This window comes from Hyperolius riggenbachi, chromosome 1 (genome assembly GCF_040937935.1).
Source record: "Hyperolius riggenbachi isolate aHypRig1 chromosome 1, aHypRig1.pri, whole genome shotgun sequence".
NCBI classification, from domain to species: domain Eukaryota; kingdom Metazoa; phylum Chordata; class Amphibia; order Anura; family Hyperoliidae; genus Hyperolius; species Hyperolius riggenbachi.
The window spans coordinates 300,933,803-300,954,786 of NC_090646.1; the positions used below are offsets into that span (position 1 = coordinate 300,933,803).

Consider the following 20,984-nt stretch of genomic DNA (forward strand, 5'->3'; position numbering starts at 1 on the left):
GTTCATTGTCTCCACCTGCTGCCAGTGGTCGGTTGCCCCTAGCAACCCACCTTTGTGAGTAGACCTTTTGCTTGTTTCTTTCCACATATTGTTTTACTTTGACATACTGCACCATTGGGCTCCCGTTTTCTCTCGTACCTTTTGCTCCAGGGTGCTCACACACCCCATCCACATGTTCAGACTTAGTTCATGTATGCCACCAAGATGTTATAAAAATACAGTAAGCTGTGTTTTCTGACTATAAGATGCACCTTGGTTTAGAGCAGGGCTTCCCAACCCTGTCCTTAAGTACCACCAACAGTGCATTTTTTGCTGAAAGCTACACAGGTGAGGCAATTAGTGTCTCAGCAGAGGTGATTAACCACTTAACAACCGCCTAACGCCGATAGGCGCCGGCAGGTCGAAGTGGTGTTTCCATGGAGACGCCCACTCGTTCAAGCGGCCGTTCCATGTCAGTTCACGGAGGGTGTCTCCGTGAACAGCCTGCGAGCCTCCGATCGCGGCTCGCAGGCTACTTGTAAACACGCGGGGAAGAAATCCCCGGTGTTTACATCAATACGGCGCTGCGCCGTAAAGGAGATTGGCGATCCCCGGCCTCTGATCGGCCGGGGATCGCCGGCATCTGATAGGCTAAAGCCTATTAGAGGCGGCGCAGGACAGATCGCCGTCCTGTGCCGCCCACAGCAAAGAGGGGAGGGAAGGGCGGAGAGGGCAGAATAGCACTGCGGAGGGGGGCTTTGAGGAGCCCCCCCCGGCAAAACCCAAACAGCTGGCAGCGATCAGACCCCCCCCAGCAGGACATCCCCCTAGTGGGGAAAAAAGGGGTGGGGGAAAGTCTGATCGCCCTGGTTGAAACACGATCTGTGCTGTGGGATGAAGAGCCCACGCAGCACAGATACGGGGAAAATCTCCTGGTCGTCAAGTGGTTAAAGAGACTCCGAGCACCTCTCATGGGCATGCCTTTAAGCCAGACGACTTCCAACAAAGTCATGCTATGACCCCTCTGGAGGAGCCTCTTGCAATGGCCATGCGTGTCACTTCCTCTTCCTGCTTCATTCAGTGATGCAATTCTCTAATAGAGAAGACAGGGGTGACCCAGAAGTTATAACATAGCCAAGATGGCAGCAGTGTTTTTTTTAAATCGAACGAAAGCTATTTGGTGTAGAATGGTGATTCAGGCATCAAATGAAAGAAGAGCACATACTACAGAAAGGTATATTTAAAGAGAAAGGTAACGCACCTAAAAAAAATAAATAAAAAAAAGTCAGATACCTAAGGTGAGGGAAGGCTCGGTCCTAATGAGACTTCCCTCTCCCGGTGCCCGGTCCCGCTCCGGATCCCCCGTAGCAGTATTCGACCACTTCGGTCAAATACTGCCACTTCCGCTGCCAAAGGGAGGTTTTGGAAGCCTTCGGGAGCACTCGGGCCGCCGAAGATGGGCTGCTCCATGCTGCGCATGCGCCCTCTATGACGCACTCACGCGTGCGCAGTATGGAGCCGCCTGTCTTCGGGAGGGCTCGGCTCACAAAGACATCCGGAGTCCCCCGCGGTGGGGGATTTGAACGGAGGGTCCTGAGGGCACCGGGAGAGGAGAGGGAAGGCTCATTAGGACTCAGAGCCTTCCCTCTCCTTATGTGAGTATCTGACTTTTTTTTTTTTTTAGCAGGGGTAACATTAGCTTTAAGTACTTTGCAGTACTGGTCGGAGTCTTAAAGGTATTCCCATGAGAGGTGCTCGGAGTCTCTTTAACCTGTGTGGCTTTTCCCCCAAAAATGAGCTGTTTGTGGTACTAGGACAGGGTTGGGAAGCTCTGGTTTAGAGGACAAATTGCAAGGGGAAAAAAAAAATGAATACACACACACACACGGTCCAGGAATGTCTAGTAGATGTGCTCCCCCCAATTATTTCCTCTCCTCCTCCTCCTGCCCCCCTGGTGTCCTTCCTTATGCCATCCTCCTGTCCCCCAGCGTCCTGTTTGTACTTTGTGTCATCCTCCTCCTGTCCCCTAGTGTCCTGCTACCCCCTTCTTTCCCCCAGTGTCCTGGGCATTCCCCTTTCCCCAGTAGCCACCCCCGTGCCCCCTTGCTACACTCCCGTCTATGCAATAAATAGCAGCAGTAGCCGCTGGTATCACTCACCAGAGAGTGCCTGCGGCGAACAGTTGCTCCTCTTCTGCGCACTCCTTCCCCCTTGTGCCGGTCACTTATGTAATGACGCGACCAGGAAGTGCAGCTGTAGGAGGAAGAGGAGCTGCCGTTTGCTGCAGGCATGCTTGGTCTGGTAAGTGATACAAGTGGCTACTGCTGCTATTTACTGCACACACGGGAGCGGAGCAAGGGGACACTGAGGTGGCTACAGAGGGGAAACTGAGGCGACTACAGAGGGGACACTGAGGCAGAGAGAAAGGGGAACACGAGGCGGCTACAAAGGGAAAAACTGAGGCTGACACACAGGACACTGGGAGTGCAGGGAGTCCCTGAAATGCACCAGGTTGTATCGGCGGACGATATTAAGTAGGGGACTCCCTGTATTTGGACTATGAGATGCAAGGACTTTTTCTCCCCACTTTTGGGGAGGAAACATTTGTGTTATATTCCAAAAAAATAAAGTATACACATCACACATCAAAAAGAAGATACATAAATTGTTTTGCAAACCTATGATCTGTGCATGAAGTTTAAAATGCACTGTCACTATACACTGGAAAGATAAAATGAGTAGGAGGGGGCAGGAGCAGCCATGCTTTGAGTGTAGTAAAATGTGGAAGGTAGCCATTAAATTCTTAGATCAATACAGGAGGGCAAAATAAAAATTGTGCCATAACAATTATATTATTACATAGAATGTGAACTACTAGTATTACTAGAACTACTAGACTAGAACTACTAGAACTACTAGTATCCACTCTGGTTGTGTAATCATAACGGTTATTTGAATATTCTGTCAACTTGACATCAACTGATGTTTAATTTCATATGCTGGTTTATCAAGACATTTACAGTATAATGCAAATAATATGCCAAATTATGTATGCTGTCATATTCCATAATACCTGATATCCTGCACAGCTAATTTTACATATTTCACAGTAATGTAGTTGTTGCTGTGGTGGTTGCTGTTGCTGTTGGTACTGCTGCTGCTTTGGCGGACCCTTGAATTTCATGTCTTTGTTCCCATAAGGGGCAGTTTTTGCCTGTCTCCCACCAGATCCATTTGCTCTTGAGTCAACGTTGCCCCAAGATCCATGTCCATATCTGTTATGGTGCTGCTGCTGCTGATAACTTGAAGAAGCTTCTGGGTAAGTGGCAGGTTCACTAGAAGAATAGTTTGACCCTGAAGTGAAATAAACAGTTAACAGAATAATTGCACTTTTCCTAACTCAAGCAAAGCAGGAGGTATACAAACTCTCTGTAACATTGATAAAATGGGTAGCCTATGTAAGAGGTGAAAATATTAACTTATGTTACGTTTTCTTTTAGCCCCCTATACTTTCCAAGTGGTTAGGGTCACCCCAAGCTGCTTGGTTACTGGGTTGTACTGGTCCAAGCCCTATCCCATATAGCCATATCAATCCCTCTATGTATGGAGGAGGACCAAAAGCCTGAAACAGGCTGTCTACATGTGGGGTCGATGTGGCTGTGTAAAATTGAAAGCTATATGCTTGCTATACACCAACGGTTCTGGATGCTAGCCTGGCTACAGGGGCATTAAGAGATAATTTGCATATTCAGTAGTGGTACATTGTGGGTAACCACAGATGTTCACTTTAAAGCGGGATAGTCAACATAAAAATCTAATTTCAAGAGCAAGTGGTCTAAGTGTATTAAGTGATTAAGATGCTAATCCTGCATTCAAAACTTTTTCTGCTGTTATGGTTTGGAGTTATCACATATTTAAAGGGATACTATCGATTAACGTCTTTTTTAACCTGAATTTGAGAGAGTTCCTGAAGTGCTGGTGAATAGTGATGTATACATTTCATTTGCTTATCTCTTGTTTACTGTAAAACTCCTTTCACTCTGAACTGATGGCAGTCTGCTCATTTTGTGACAGGAGAGTGAACAATGAGGAGGGGGGGGGGGGGGGGGATTCCCTCACTGTTATCTCTGTGCCTAACTGTGTGTCAGAGAGCTCTCAGAAGCTGCCTGTGTTTCTGAGCTGTCTGCAGAGAGCAGAAGAAATGTAACTTGTTTTAAACATTAATTGTCAGTGACTGAACAGCTTTTCATACCTTTTTTGCTCTCAGGGAAAAATACTCTGTAGTCTGATATGCAAAAAACAACACTGGCTGTGCATTGAAGCAGAAACCCCCTTGCAAATGATTTGTCCCAATAGAGTTAAATCCTATACACAATGAATTAAAGCTTTTGCCTCGGATATTTAACATGAAATAGGAAAAATGTTTACTCAGCTAAGTATTTATCTACTTATATACCGGTAGGTGTTTTTTCCCTGGCATAGTATTGCTAATCCTACTGCTTTAAAGCTGAATTATTGCAAGTTTCCTTCTGTTTTAAGAAGGCAAATCGCACCAAGCATTGCTTTTTTATAGGAGGGCTTTTCGGTCTCTTTTAGCCCCCTATACTTTCCTAGTGGTTTGGGTCACCCGAGCTGCTTAGTTACTCTGTCTCTCTGCTCTATGGTAGACAGACAATTGCAATTCTACCAATAGTAAACTTTCTAAACAATTTTATTTTTAGAAAATGAGGCACTGTCAGGAATGCCATAATTTATTAAAACACCACCAAATATATTGTTGTAACTATGGCAATCATCACTAGGGCACATGGCAGGGCCCAATTCAGAAGATAGAAAAGCAGCTTTACAAATTACTGTACTTCAAATTAGGTCAAGATGGCAGTTCCTCAAAAAAAAAAAAAAAAAAAAAAATATTAGCATCTCTCAGAAGAATACGGATGATTCCATCTTTATGTTGGGCATACACGGGAGAAACTCTCCTTATCAATCGAGCCGCTGATGGCTCGATTGAGAATATCCGACAGGTCCGATGACCTGCCGGATAAAATCCCCGCTCAATCCCCGCCGGCGGACAATAGCGGGGAATCGAGCGGCTGATAAGGAGCGCTGGCGGGGACGAGCGGTAATCGATCTGCGCGGACGCAGCGGGGGTCGATCCGGCGGCCGATTAGCAGCATGTATATGCCCAGCATAACAATGCCAGTTGCCCGACTTCTGCGTCTGAGCTCTGCCTCTAATACTTTAGGTCACTGGCCCAGAGTGAGCATGCAGGTCAGATGCTTTGACTCTGGTCTGACTCCACCGGCTGCAGATTTGTTGCAGGAATGCAACTCAAAAACAAAGCCAAACGCTCAGCATTTGACATCCAGGCAACTAGCATAGTTTATAAGGAAATGAAGATGGCAGCCTCCGTATTCCTCTCATTTCAGGTTCCCTGAAAATATTTAGCCCATTTAGATAAACTTTAAAATAAACCTGAACTCTTGCATAGGACAAAAAGAAAACAGAGAAATGCACCGTGTATGTATTTAGAGAGTTTAGCCTGTCTAATTCTCTCTCATCTATGTCTAATCACAAGTTGTAATTTGATCTCTCCTGTCAGCTGACTGCCATGACAGATAAACTAATCTGAAAGCACAGAATGTTAAAGGGGAACTGACGTATAACTCTCTCTTCAGTTCCCCTTTAACATATGTCTGCTTCCAATAAAGCAGGAAGTAGAAACACTGCAGATTTATTGTAGGATTTGTATCAGAGGAAGTTCTGAGTTCAGGTCCGTTTTAAGGATGAAATGGGGTAGCCCTAAAAAACTGATTCAGGGCAAAACTAAAAGGGGAACTGAAGAGGTATATGGAGGCTGCCATGTTTATTTCCTTTTAAGCAATACCAGTTGCCTGGCAGCCCTGCTGATCCTCTGCCTCTAATACTATTAGCCACAGCCCCTGAACAAGCATGCAGTAGATCAGGTGTTTCAGACTTTAAATTCAGATCTGACAAGACTAGCTGCATGCTTGTTTGTGGTGTCATTCAGATACTACTGCAGAGAAATAGACTAGCAGGGCTACCAGACAACTGGTATTGATTAAAAGGAAATAAATATGGCAGCCTCCGTATACCTCTTACGTCAGTTCCCCTTTAAAGCTTGAAAATACTAAATTTTAATAGTACCTTTTCACCTACTTTTTGAATTGGAAAGTGCTAAAAAGATATTTTAAAAATGCAGTGCATCTGGAAAGTATTCACAGTACATCACTTTTTCTACATTTTGTTATGTTACGGCCTCATTCTAAAATGGATTAAATTCATTTTTTTCCTCAGAATTCTACACACAACACCCCATAATGACAACGTGAAAAAAAAGTTTGAGGTTTTGTCGAATTTCTAAACAAAAAAAAAGAAAATCACATGTACAGAATGTACATGTGATTTCTTATTTTTGCTCAATACTTTGTCGATGCGCCATTGGCAGCAATTACAGCCTCAAGTTGTATTGAATATGTTGTCACAAGCTTGGCACACCAATCCTTAGCCAGTTTTGCCCATTCCTCTTTGCAGCACCTCTCAAGCTACATCAGGTTGGATGGGAAGAGTAGGTACAGTGTGACACTTCACAATCTTTTAAATACAGAGTACTGAAGAATCGCCAATGCATAATTTTACAGCCCTTGGCCATTTCTGGCCAAATCCATACAAAACTCCACAGGATTAATTAGCTAGCTCTTAGCAAGCAAAGGGTGCAATTAACTTGTTTCCCAGAGACCCCTGCCAGGTCAATTAGCCATCAGTCCTCTACCTTAAGGTGCCCATACACTTACTCGATTTCCCGCCGATACAAAGCAGATTTGATTACTGTGACATCGATGCGCAAACGCTGACCGATCGACTGATTTCTGCCCGAAATCGATCAATCCCATCAATCTGTCCACGCAGAAAATTTTGCACACTCACCGGAGGGTCTGGAGTGTGTCGATAGTGGCGTTCGGATGTCCAACGACCGACGCTAGCGGCAATACATTACCTGTTCCGCCGGTGAGTGTCCAAGCTGTCCCTTCTCTGCGATGGGCTCCAGCTGGCTTCACTTCCTGTCGGGGGAAGTTTAAACAGTAGAGCGTCCTTTACTGCTTAAACTTCCCCCGACAGGAAGTAAAGTGAAAATTACACACAACAGGGTTTTTTCCTGGCACTCGGTAATGGGGGATGATAGGGTCACTGCACCTTTAACTATTCATTCTGTCCCGTTCCACACTGCTCTGCTTTTTGGAATTTGCACAGAAAGTGTGCACTCAGACTTGTGTAAAAGCAAACACTGGGTCAATATAGTACAAACAGGGCAGTCCGTGCACCACTTCTATTGTTGCATTTATTTCCATCGCAGACACATAATTACAGCATCAAAGCCAAAACTTTGCGTGACAGTGGATAGATCTGACCTTGTCCAGGACTGTGTGGGACACATGAGGAAGGGTGACCAGGGGAAGAGTGGACGGCGCAACAGCCGTTTCGCGCTGGTGTGGCGCTTGTTCACGTGCAGAAGTCCAGGGCAATGGCAGCGTGTCTGAGCTTCTGTGATGAAACCAGAAAGCTCCGCCCAGCACGCTCGCCATTGGTCCCTGTAGCTGGAAAGTGAAAGGTGAAGGGTGAGTGGGAGGAGGATCGCCGCACAGTGGCAAAAAAAAATGTGCTGCATTACATCAATTCAGTGACATATGTGAAACCTATGTACAGTTACATATTATCTCAAATACAAAACTTCAAACTACCGTATTTTCCACAGCATAAGACGCACTTTTTCTCCCCCCAAAATGGGGAGAAAAAGTCCCTGCGTCTTATATGGCAAAGGCAGGGAATTCCCAACTTCCGAACGCCCGGCGATACGAACCGCCGACCCGCCGCCATGTTGGGGATTCCCGGTCTTTGTGTCCACTTCCCTCTTGCGTCTCCTGGTCCCCCGTGCTGCAGTACATAGCGGCAACTTACCTAATCAATGCTCCCGCGGCGATGTCCGACCTCTGCGCCCCCCCATCCCACTCCCGCTAGCCTCCTCTCCCTCCCCCTTGTCTCTCCTGGCCCCCCCGTGCTGCAATGTATAGCGGCAGCTTACCTTCCAAGCTACTTCTTGCTCGTGACCGGCTTGTACTGATGACGCGATCAGTACAAGCTGGACACAAGAGCAAGAAGTAGCGTGGAGACCGATGTCTGCATTCATCGCGGGTGCTTGGAAGGTAAGCTGCCGCTATACATTACAGCATGGGGGAGCCAGAAGAGACAAGGAGGAGGGAGGAGGCTAGCGGGGGGGGAAGCGCAGAGGTCGGACATCGCCGCGGGAGCATTGGGCACATGGGGAGGCGCACTGGGCACATGGGGAGGCCCATTGGACATATGGGGTAAACATGGGTGACACAGGAGCACACATCAGGACACATGGGGATACACGAGGACACCATTTGGGCTAGAACATGTACAAGACGCTACTGGAACATGGACGCATTAGGTTTAGTATGTATATTTCTTTTCCCCTGGTTTTTGCCCTCTAAACTTAGGTGCGTCTTATATTCCGGAGCATCTTATACGACGGAAAATACGGTACTTCTCTGACAAATATTAAAAATGTGGACACTCCAGTGTTCTCCCCAGGGCCAATCAGGGGGGCGGGCCGCCCGGCTGTTTTTAAACCCCGCCCGCCTGTTGTCATTGGCCCACCTAGCTAGGAAAAAAAACAGCCAAAGCAGAAGCGTCCGACCGCGCTACACTACATCATGCCGACAGCTGCAGTCTGCACGCACGCCTTCTGCCCTCCTAGTCAGTCCTCTGGCTGCCCTCATCTCTACCTCCGTCTGTAGCCTGCATAACTATGCAGATAGGCAGCAGTGGGTGTGGCCGCGGGCAGGCTGGAGGGGCTCGCTTATCACGGATTCTGTCTGGCATTCTTTCTCTAGGCTCCGGTGAAACTTTTAGAGCTGCCAGGCTTCCTTACGTTGAAAACAGGCCTGTGTAACAGCTCAGCCAATCGCTGCGCTCTTAGCATGGCTTGGGGAGTGGCTTATGCAGTGCTGTGACACACGTGGAGGCAGCTGGCGGCAAATGATGATCAAGGAGGGAGCCGGGGCACCGCGCACGGAACAGCCAGGCAGAGAGAAGCAGCTACAAATACAGGTTAGCTTAATGTGAAGTCTGCCTGGCTGGAATGTTAGGAATTTATTTTCACTTACTGAGTGGATGCGCTGGCAGTGTGGATTCACACCCCTTCCCCCTCCCTCCCCCTTACTCACTCCTCAAGATGACCCGGTGTGTGTGGATTGCAGATCTCGGAGTCTCCCAGACAGGACACTGGCCAGCTGCATACCGAGGGGACTCTGCTTGTCCTGTCACAAGGCTTTGTTACATAGCCTGATAGCAGTGTGCAGGTGATCATCTGAGATAACATACGTGGTGGCTGTCACCTGTGTGTTTTTTTTTATTAATCCAGCTTTTTGCTGCCTATTTTGGATCAATATCTATGATCATTTATGATAATTGAATTACCCCTGCCATCAGGTAACTGACTATCCACAGAAGAGCTTACAATCGAATTCAGGCCTTTATGCCACTTACTCTCCAGGAAGGATCTTACCATCTAGTCCCTGATGTTCTGTCACTAACTATCCACAGAGGATCTTACCATCTAGTCCCTGATGTTCTGTCACTAACTATCCACAGAGGATCTTACCATCTAGTCCCTGCTGTTCTGTCACTAACTATCCACAGAGGATCTTACCATCTAATCCCTGCTGTGATGACACTAACTATCCACAAACTATTTTACAATCTAATCGCTGCCGTTGTGTCCCTAATGGTTGGTACACACAATGAGATTTTTCTGGCAGATTTACTGCCAGATCGATTATTTCCAGCATGTTCTATCTGATTTCCAATCGATTTTTCATTCAATCCTAGGGAAAATTGGGCATGTTGGAAATAATTGATCTGGCAGTAAATCTGCCAGAACATCGCATGGTGTGTACCAGGCCATAACTATCCACAGAGGAGTTTACAATCTGATCCCAGCCATTATGTCACTAACTACAAACAGAGAAGCTTACAATCTAATCCCTGCTGTGATGTCACTAACTATCCATAGAGGACCTTACAATCTAATCCCTGCTGTGATGTCACTAACTATCCACAGAGGAGTTTGCAATCTAAACCCTACCGTAATGTTACTAACTGTACTCAGAAGATCTTACAATCTAATCTTTACCGTCAATCATGTTGCTGGGGGAACCTGAGCACCATCATCTGAAACAATTTCTCCCTAATGCCTGGTACACATGATGCAATTTTCTGACAGATTTACCATCAGATCGACTATTTCCAACACGTCCAATCTGATTTCTGATCAAATTTCTGCTCTGTTTCTCATAGAAGTGAACGGAAAATCGATTGAAAATCAGATTTAACATGTTGCAAATAATCGATCTGACAGTAAATCTGTCAGAAAATTGCATTGTGTGTACCTAGCAGGTACATCGGCTTGTCTCCTCCTCCACCTATGCTGTAAGCAGAGTTGCACTGGTCCGGCATTCCCCTGTCACACCCCACCCGGCTACTTTTTCATGCCACCCGGCTGGAAAAAATTCCTGGGGAGAACACTGCACTCAGTGCATATAAAACTAAGTATGATCTATGTCAGCTGACACTATTTCATGGTCTTATCAATCCGCACATTACCTCCTATATAAAACAATGTTTATTAGTAATTTTTTTTTTAACTCACTAATCTATGTTAAAATCACTATGAGGTCTAGGGGGAGAAGAAGAAGTTGAGAGGGGGACCAAACTAACGGTGTGTTCACCTATTCTCAAGGCTAATCGCTCTGCTACGATCGGCCGATCCAGCCGCAATGCGATTGAACTCTCCATTACTCTGAATAACTTAGGGGCAGTCCTGTTGATACCTACCGGTGGGAGCTAAGGGGGAGCTAAGGTGAAGAAAGAACAAGGTCAGAAAATGTCAGAAAGGTCAGAAAATGTACGGGCATATTGGCATACATCAATTGATCCAAAATCGGATCCTATCGATCTGCCTAAGGCTCCCTGCACACTGCATGCGATTCCGATTCCGCTTTTTAATAGGTTTTTACATCAGATTCTTAATCTTTACGGCATACTGCGTTTTTTGATCCGTTTTCTGTTGAGCGTATTCAGGGAAAATCGGAATTGAAAATCGGAAACTGAATCGGAAAACGGATTTGTAGTGTGCAGGGAGCCTTCGACTGAAACCAGTTGGCTTCCACACAGACAGGCGCCACACTCACCATTCATGGTTAGGGGCTTACATTGGCCTGGGAGATGGTGCACGTCTAAGGGGACAAACCCCTTACCCTGAAGAGAAGAGTGAAACGGAGGTGACAGACCTCTCTAATTGTCAAACATTCTCTAAAAAGGAAATGCGGGGGGGGGGGGGGGGGGAGGGTTAGGCTGGCCCCAAAATTGGGGCTAGTGACACATGGGTGTTCAGTAGCCATTTGTCTCCAAGTTGCACCCATCTCCCAGACCAGCCCAAAATTGTCGACTTAGTCAGTCCGTGTACTAACGGTCTGCAGGGGCTATTGCCCTCCGTCTGTGGGGGATGTGTCGGCTGGTCCAATCTTAATAAGTCCTAACATGGAGAAAAGGAGGGAAATAATTAGATATATAAGCTAACAAGGAAAAGTAAGGGAAAAAAATTACTAACAAACATTATGTTTTATATAGGAGGTAATGTGCGGATTGATATGGCCATGAAATACAGTGTCAGCTGACATAGATCATACTTCGTTTTATAAGCACTGAGTGTCCACATTTTTAATAATGTTTAATATGTCAGAGGTAGTTTGATGTTTTTTGTTTGAGATAATATGTAACTGTACACAGGTTTCACATATGTCACTGAATTGATGTAATGCAGCACTTTTTTTGCAGCTGTGCGTCGATCCTCCTCCCACTCACCCTTCACCTTTCACTTTCCAGCTACAGGGACCAATGACGAGCTAGCTGGGCGGAGCTTCCTGGTTTCATCATGGAAGCTCAGACACGCTGCCATTGCCCTGGACTTCTGCACGTGAACAAGCGCCACACCAGCGCGAAACGTCCACTCTTCCCCTGGTCACCCTCCCTCATCTGTCCCACACGATCCTGGACAAGGTCAGATCTATCCACTGGCACGCAAAGTTTTGGCTTTGATGCTGTAATTATGTGTCTGCGATGGAAATAAATGCAACAATAGTAGTGGTGCACGGACTGCCCTGTTTGTACTATATTGAGGAAGTTAAGTGAAGCTGAAGCCCAGAGCAGAGAAGAGACAGCTGAGACTGGGGGACTCGCGCCGGCCGGATCAGGTAATGTATGCAGGGGGCGGCGGCAGCTCCACAGATTGTGAATAGATTTCATAGTGAAATCTATTAAAAATCTGTTTGCAGCGTAGGCAGCCAATAGATCTCTCTTTGATCAGATCCGATCACAGAGGGATCTATCTGCTGGTCGATCTGGTGGCAATCTACCAGTGTATGGCTGCCTTTACTGACAGGATCTCATATATGTTCCCATTTTAATGCCTTGTACACACCATACAATTTTCTGTAAAATTTTCTGTTAGATTTACCTGCCAGATAGATAATTTTCAACACGTTGGAAATTACCTAACCATCTATCTGCCTAGCAATTGAGCATTGTTCGACTCAGCAGCAGAAACCAGAAGACAATGCACCAGAGATAATGACCAGTCTCTACCAGTACTTTACAGAAAATAAGCTAATTACAGAAAATCTTACAGAAAATTTTTCCCATTTTCTTATTTTTCCCGTTCTTACGCATTTAGAATAAAATAATTCTTAGCAAAATGTACTACCCACAGAAAGCCTAATTGGTGGTGAAAAAAACCGAGGTATAGATAATTTTGTTGCGATAAGTAGTAATAAAGTTATTAGGGAATTAAAGGGAGGAGCACTGACAGGTGAAAATTGCTCTGGTCCGTTAGGGTAAAAACCACTCGGGGGTGAACTGGTTAAATCAATAAAAACCGAGAAGTAACAGTCCTACTCAAACAACAAATAGAGCAGAGCACCCACATCTTTGTATGCTGTAAGCTGCTCCCCATCTACACTAAATCTAGTGGAAGTGCCCCCCCTCCCCCCCCCCCCCCCCAAATTGCACACCGTGAGACGTAGTACATTAATGTAATCACATAAGATGTAGGCACATTAATGTACTACAGAGAACAAATATACTGTATATGCACACCTACTTAGGATTTCCCAATCAGAAAAAGTTAATTGGAGCAGATTTATCACAATCAAAAGAAAATAAAAAGCAGCACACACATCAAATGTTTCACTTTTGCAATAGATTTCCCTCCATTTTGCATGCACTTGTGTTGATAAATCTGCCCCATTGTCTTGTACCTGTCTGATAATAAAATCCTGTATTTAATTATTCCTGGCATATGCAGCAAACACATACCTGTGTATGCTAGATGGCTGTGGATGCAGCTACACTGTCAGCAGATCTTGTCACATGTGGCATGTGCTTCTCTACCTGCCATGTGCTTCTCTGCCTCCTCCCTCCAGCTTTAGAGAAACACCAGATCATTCTCTAACTCTTGTCCTATCAAATATCCCCAGTCACTAACAGACAGCGCTTTCCTATCACACTTTTTTCTTTAAGAGCCTGCCCCAGTGATTTCTGGCCATCTATGAAAAACAGATCTTCATTCTCACACTGTTGTCAAAACATTTTTGTTCATTCTCACGCTGGCATGTTCCCAGCTATATGCACTAGTATGGGGGTGGAGAAGGAAGTCTGTTGGCATTAAAGGGAACCTAAACTGAGAGGGATATGGATGCTTCCTTTTAAACAATACCAGTTGCCTGGCAGTCCTGTTGATCTATTTGGCTGCACTAGTGGATGAATCACACACCTAAAACAAGCATGCAGCTAATCCAGTCTGACGTCAGTCAGAGCACCTGATCTGCTTGCTTGTTCAGGGACTGTGGCTTAACCTCCTGAGCGGTCTGGACGAGCTCAGCTCGTCCATCACCGCCGGAGGCTGCCGCTCAGGCCCTGCTGGGCCGATTTTTATCAAATAAAGTGCAGCACACGCAGCCGGCACTTTGCCAGCCGCGTGTGCTGCCTGATCGCCGCCGCTCTGCGGCGATTCGCCGCGAGCAGCGGCGAAAGAGGGCCCCCCTAGCCGCCTGAGCCCTGCGCAGCCGGAACAAAAAGTTCCGGCCAGCGCTAAGGGCTGGATCGGAGGCGGCTGACGTCAGGACGTCGGCTGACGTCGATGACGTCACTCCGCTCGTCGCTATGGCGACGATATAAGCAAAACAAGGAAGGCCGCTCATTGCGGCCTTCCTTGTTTATTCTGGGCGCCGGAGGCGATCGGAAGATCGCCTCCGGAGCGCCCTCTAGTGGGCTTTCATGCAGCCAACTTTCAGTTGGCTGCATGAAATAGTTTTTTTTTTATTTAAAAAAAACCCTCCCGCAGCCACCCTGGCGATTTAATCAGAACGCCAGGGTGGTTAAGGTACCTACACACGCAATGCTGTAACGAACGACGGGTCCGTCAGACCCTCCTGCTGGACGCGTGTTCTGCCGACAGTAGAGTGTGTGTACAGTCTGTCGGCATACTGATAAGGCTGTTTCAGAAACAGCTTTATCAGTCTGCCGACAGCGCGTACACACGTGCTGCTATCGGCTGAACGTCTGCTCAGCGGGATGGTCGTTTGTTACAGTAGTGAGTGTGTACGCACCTTAAAAGTATTAGAGACACAGAATCACCAAGAAGAGTCTGTCAACTGGTCTTATCTTAAAAGGAAAAATCCTTATCCTCAGTTTAGGGTCCCTTTAAAGTTGAGAAGCAGTAAACAAGTCAGCAAGAAAGTATTCTGGTGCCAGCATCCATCACAGATTTTGGGAAGGCAAAAAGATACAGAATTTTCTTATGCTTGTTTTGACTACCCACTACCCGACCCACAACTCACTATAAGCGCGACCCAACCCGCAGCTAGGATCAATTCAGGTACCCACACCTGACCCGCCTTTCGGGTAACCGTGGGTACCCGACCCACTGCAGGCCTTTACTCCGAACCTGGTGTAATACAAGGTAAAATAAACTAATATTACTCATGTCATCGCCCTCATGTGTCATATGTGCGGACTTGTAGCAGACCACGGAATACCAAGGAGCGTTCCGTTAGAGTATTTTTCCTCTCTGGGCAACAACTGCCCCCGTTCCAATCACACCAGGCAGGAGTGCCATACACACTCCCAGCTGGAGAAGGGAGTAAAAACCCAGGGACACACATTGTCCATCTTTTATCATCTGTTGTTGGAATACCATTCCAGCACGCCCTCAGGGCACGTGCAACCACCACAATTATTCCTCACAAAGACTTTATCGCTTAATTGGACTCAGCCAAACATGGTATTTGAACTTTCCAGACATTCTACCTCATTCTCTCAACCCATACCTCTATTCAATCAATCGGTTCAAGCTGCCAGATGTATTTGCCAGGTAATGTATATTTTTTGCATATACTGTATTTTTCGGACTATAAGACGCTCCGGACTATAAAACGCAACTAGTTTCAGAGGACAAAAACCATGAAAAAAAATAAAATACAAAACTTGGTGCGTCTTTAGTTCAGGGGCGTCTTATGGTCCTTTCCCCCCAAGCTGTGTCCAACTAAACTACACTGTCCAGCTACACTAACTCCTGCTGCCACCACAACCTACACTAAGCTACACTGACCCTACAACTTATACTAAGCTACACTCCATCCTCAACCTACACTGTCCCCACAAACTACACTAAGCTACACTGTCCACACAAACTACACTAAGCTACACTGTCCACACAAACTACACTAAGCTACACTGTCCCAACATACAGTACATTACAGTGTAATTACCGACAGTAGCCTAATGGTCCTGGAAGGAAGGGAAGCTGCCCTCAGGGAGATCAGTCTGGGTCTCCCATCGGTGTTGGGACTCATCAGCGGCAGTGGACAAGGGATCAGCAGAAGCTGCCCACGTGGTGAGAGGCAGCTTATCGGTCTGGCAGCAGCAGCAGGGGAACTGGTCTCAGCAGCAGCGGGGAAACGATAGTCAGTGCATCAGATCCGTCATGGTGGAGGAGCTGGAACCGCTGCAGGACGGCCCACTTGGTGCGCAAGTTCTCGACGGTGAAGGTGCTGGAGCCGCTGAAGGATTGGTCCATGCGGCTGCCCCGGGTGACAGGAAGCCGGTCTGAGTATCGGTGGTGCACGAACTGAAGCCGCCAAAGGATTGGTCTATGCGGCTGCCCCAGGTGACAGGAAGCCGGTCTGGGTCTCAGCGGTGAATGAACTGGAGCCGCCGAAGGATTGGTCCACGTGGTTGCCCCAGGTGACAGGAAGCTCGTTGGTCCGGATCGGCAGTGGAGGAGCTGGAGCCGCTGGCAGCTGATTGGTCCGGGATGGGTCAGCTATACTCATGGCCTCTCTTGCCGCCTCTGCTGCTGAATCTTTCGCGGAATCTCTTGCCAGCTCTCTGCCCTGCAGCCAAGGTGATGTGCGTTGTGCACATGGCTGCGCACACCTCTCTCACAGCCATGCTTCAGCCTCACTCGCTGCCCCATCATGCATGACCCCGGCCGGCAGGTCACTTAGATAGAGAGAGAGGTGGACATAGCGCTCTGATGCAAAATACAATCATGCCTGGAGATGGGGGACTCGGATATATGGCAGCATAGGTAAGCTCCCGTTGCATTCTCTGCACTCTAGTCCGTACATTCGGACTATAAGACGCACCAACCTCCTCCCCCCCCCCCCCCCCCCCCCCAATTTTGGGGTAGAAAAAGTGCGTTTTATAGTCCGAAAAATACGGTAGTTTGCTAATTAACTATTGAATCATTTCAGTTTTGCACTTGCTATCTGATTATTCTGATCTATGCTAAGAGCTCCACGTCCTCAGAAAAAGAGACAGTACCGCATTCTTACACACCAATTTTAAACATTTTATTGTGCCCACAGTCAATTCACCTCCAGAAGTCTCTAGTGGATTAGATCTGTATGGCAACTGCGGCATAAGACAGAATTGGAAGGTGATTTATCACACACAGGGATGGGCTCACGAGTAATCACGAGTGCTATCTCGGGATTCAAATGAGGCCGAATTGCCACAGGTGTGCGGCTGGATGATAAAGGGTTATTTACCCATAATGCCGCTGTCCTGCCTGCGCTTCAAACAGCTTGCACACGTCCTATTGGATGCATTGCAAACCTCACCACCGCACATTTCCGGCTTGAAGGAGGAAGTGCATGTAGTAAGGCTTGCAACGCGACCAACAGGACACATGCAAGCTGTCTGAAGCGCAGACAGGACAGCGGCATTTTAGGTAAATAACCCTTTTTCATCCAGCCGCACACCTGTGGCAATTAAGCCTCCTTTGAATCACGAGTTGGCACTCGTGTGCCCATCCCTGGTCACACAGTAATTTTAAGATCTCTCCAGAGAGTTTTATTCAGATTTACGTCTGGGCCACTCAAAAAAATTCAGAGCTGTCCTGAAGCTACTTCTTTGAAATCTTGGCTGTGTGCTTAGGTTCGTTGTCCTGATGAAAAATGAACTGATGCCCCAGTCAGAGTTCAAGAGTGCTCTGGATCAGGTTTACATCTAGCAGGTCTCTATACATTTCTGCAGTCATCTTTCGCTTTATCCTGACTAGTCTCACAGTTCCTGCCACTGAAAGACATCCACACAGCATGATGCTGCCATCACCATGCTTTACTGTAAGGATGGTATTGGACTGGTGAGGCGTATTGCCCGATTTCCTCCAAACGTGACGCCTGGCATTAACACTAAAGAGTTTAATCTTTGTCTCATCAGAAAATATTTTGTTTTATGGTCAGAGTCCTTCTGGTGCCTTTTGGCAAACTCCAGGTGGGCTGCCATGTGCCTTTTACTAAGGAGTGGCTTCCGTTTGGCCACTTCTACCATACAGGCCTGATTGGTGAATTGCTTCAGAGATGGTTGTCCTCTCTCCACAGAGGACCTCTGGAGCTATGACATGTGACCATAGGGTCACCTCCCTGACTAAGGCTCTTCTCCCCCGATCACTCAGTTTAGATGGTTTTCGAACTTCTACTCATGGATGATGGAGGCCACTGCACTCATTGGGACCTTCAAAGCAGCAGAAACTGTAACCTTCCCCAGATTTGTGCACAATTGTTAACAATTCGGTTTCGGAGATCTACAGACAATTCCTTCATCTTGGCTTGTGCTCTGACATGAACTGTCAATTTTTTTTTATAAATTTGCAAAAATCTCAAGTAAACTTTTTATCATTGTCATTATGAGGTATGTAGAATTCTGAGGGAAAAAAATAATTGAGGGCTCGTTTCCACTAGAGCGAATCTGCATGCGTTTCCTGCATGCAGATTCGCTCAACCAATACAAGTGGATGGCGCCGTTTCCACTTGTCAGGAATTCTGTGCGGCTCGCTCTGCAGAAAAAATCTGCACAGAAGAGCCGTCAGAATTTGCACGCCGCACACCCGCACGTGAATCGTCGGTCATGTAACTAAATAGGAAAACCGCAAGCACTTGAGTCTTGCGGTTTTCTCGGCGTTTCCGCACGTGATTTCGTTAAAAAACCCATGTCAATGCTTCCCGGCATTGACATGGTTAAAATCATGTTAAAATCGCGAACGATTCCGCGAGAAAATCCGCATGAAAACGTCAACGAATCCGCAACTGTATGCGGATTCGTTGACGCGTTTTCCGCGAGCAAATCGCGCCGCACAAGTGGAAACGTACCCTCAATCCATTTTGGAATAAGGGCGTTTATGTGGAAAAAGTGATGTTTTCCACATGCACTGCACATAAATGCAATAGTTGTGGAGTGGTGCATAGGGGAAGCACTTGTACAATTAGATTGTGAGGGTTTATTACATGCAAACAAGTTCTATCAGAAACTGTTCCAGATACTGATTAAAACCTACATCTTAGCACGAAGTCAAAAGAACATTGGCACACAGGTTCCAGATGACCGTAATAAATGGTTATTGTAGGAGAATTTTTGTGCAACCACAATTAGATGCAAACGTAATCATAAAGAGACAAGACGTGGGCGTTGAACAATATAGACCTGCCTTTAAAGGCCAGTCTATATTGTTACTTTAGTGCCCCCATCTTCTCTTTATGACTGATTGAAATCTATGCCCTGTGTACCAGGGAGCAGATTTCAATCACCCGTCGTGATGCGCTCCCGCCATTGCACTCAGCTGTCTGACACCTGAGCTCCATTTGGTTCAGAAAAGGTTCTTTTACGTGAAGAAGATTGATCTCATCAGGGAATCTACTTAAAACAAACCTTGAGGGCTCGTTCACACTAAGGGCGTTTTTGCCCTTTTTTCAAATGCAGGCGATTTATAAAAATCTCCCTAAGAATGCTTGTGCAATGATTCTCTATGACAGAGTTCACATCTGAGCGGTTCGTTTCGGATACGCTCAGAGAAGAGCTGCATGGGACATTTTTAAAGTGATTCCTCTTCAATGGAAGGTATAGGAAAAAATACAAAACCCTCGCAAAATCGATTTGTGCAGCGACTGCATTCAGATTTTTAAGAATAAATACATTGTATTTATTATTTTCCGGGTCAAAGAGTTCACTTTCTGATTTGCGTCAGGGAGTAAATTACAAAACCGCTCGGGAAAAACACCTAGAAAACAACTTAGCACAAAACCAAATCGCCCACCCAAGCGCCGAGAATTGGAAAAAAAAAAGATGTCAAAAAACACCCAACGCTAACGGCCACGCAAACGAACGCAAAGTGAACAAGGCCTTAGTGAGAGAGATCTGGAGGAAACCATAATTATATTTCCTTTGAAACAATACCAGTTGCCTGGCAGTCTTGCTGATCTTTCTGGTCAGTACTGTCTGAGGCCCAGTGCACACCGGGCGGATCCGCCGGCCGAATCCGCATGAAAATCTGCGTGGCTAATGTATCTCTATGGACTGGTGCACACCGGCGGTTTGAGGTTTTTAGCAAACCGCAAACGTGCCTCCTGCTGCACGTTTGCGGTTTGCTTAAAACCTCAAACCGCCGGTGTGCACCAGCCCATAGAGATACATTAGCCACGCGGATGCTGATGCGGCCGGCGGATCACATACAAAATCCGGCACCCAGCAAATATCGGCTCTCTGCTCCCAAAACCACTAGCGTTTTGACAATCTGCTAGCGGCTTAGGTGTGCACTGGGCCTGAAACAAGCTTGCAGCTAATTTTGTCAGACTTGTTCAGGGTCTATGGCTAAAAGTATTAGCGGCAAAGGATCAGCAGGAAAGCCAGGCAATGTGAATTGTTTAAAAAGGAAACAAACATGTCGGCCTCCATATGTCTCTCACCTCAGGTTCCCTTTTATCTCCCTGGCAGTATGGACAAGCCCAGTCGACCAAGTAAAAAATAGCTGAAAACAATATGGACGAAGGCTTGTTCAGCAGTTCAAAGGCATGGTTTAGATTCTTCACATTAATTTTTTAATTAAAAAATTTCCATCTGTATGTGAACTTTCACAAGCTCTGGAAACCTGCATGCAAATCTTAACCACTTGAGGACCGTGGGCTTTACCCCCCTTAAAGAGACTCCGTAACAAAAATTGCATCCTGTTTTTTATCATCCTACAAGTTCCAAAAGCTATTCTAATGTGTTCTGGCTTACTGCAACACTTTCTATCACAGTCTCTGTAATAAATCAATGTATCTTTCCCCTGTCAGACTTGTCGGCCTGTGTCTGGAAGGCTGCTAAGTTCTTCAGTGTTGTGGTTCTGCTATGAACTCCCCCTTTCAGGCCCCTCTCTGCACACTGCCTGTGTGATATTTAGATTAGGGCAGCTTCTCTCTTCTCTTTTACAAGCTGGATAAATCGTCCTCTGAGCTGGCTGGGCTTTCACATACTGAGGAAATTCAGACAAGGGCAAAGCTGTTTGCAGGAAGAAAAGAGCAGCC

General features: G+C 46.5%; 1 protein-coding gene across 2 annotated transcripts in view; it reads right to left on the reverse strand.

Annotated features, from left to right (window-relative positions):
• ZFR2 (zinc finger RNA binding protein 2) overlaps nt 1-20,984 on the reverse strand; it is a 246,077-nt gene that overhangs the window by 175,824 nt on the left and 49,269 nt on the right. For both annotated transcript variants that reach the window (XM_068233784.1, XM_068233785.1), the window contains exon 4: nt 3,053-3,333. In XM_068233784.1, coding sequence (XP_068089885.1) covers nt 3,053-3,333 — 281 coding nt within the window. The remainder of the gene's footprint in view (nt 1-3,052; nt 3,334-20,984) is intronic.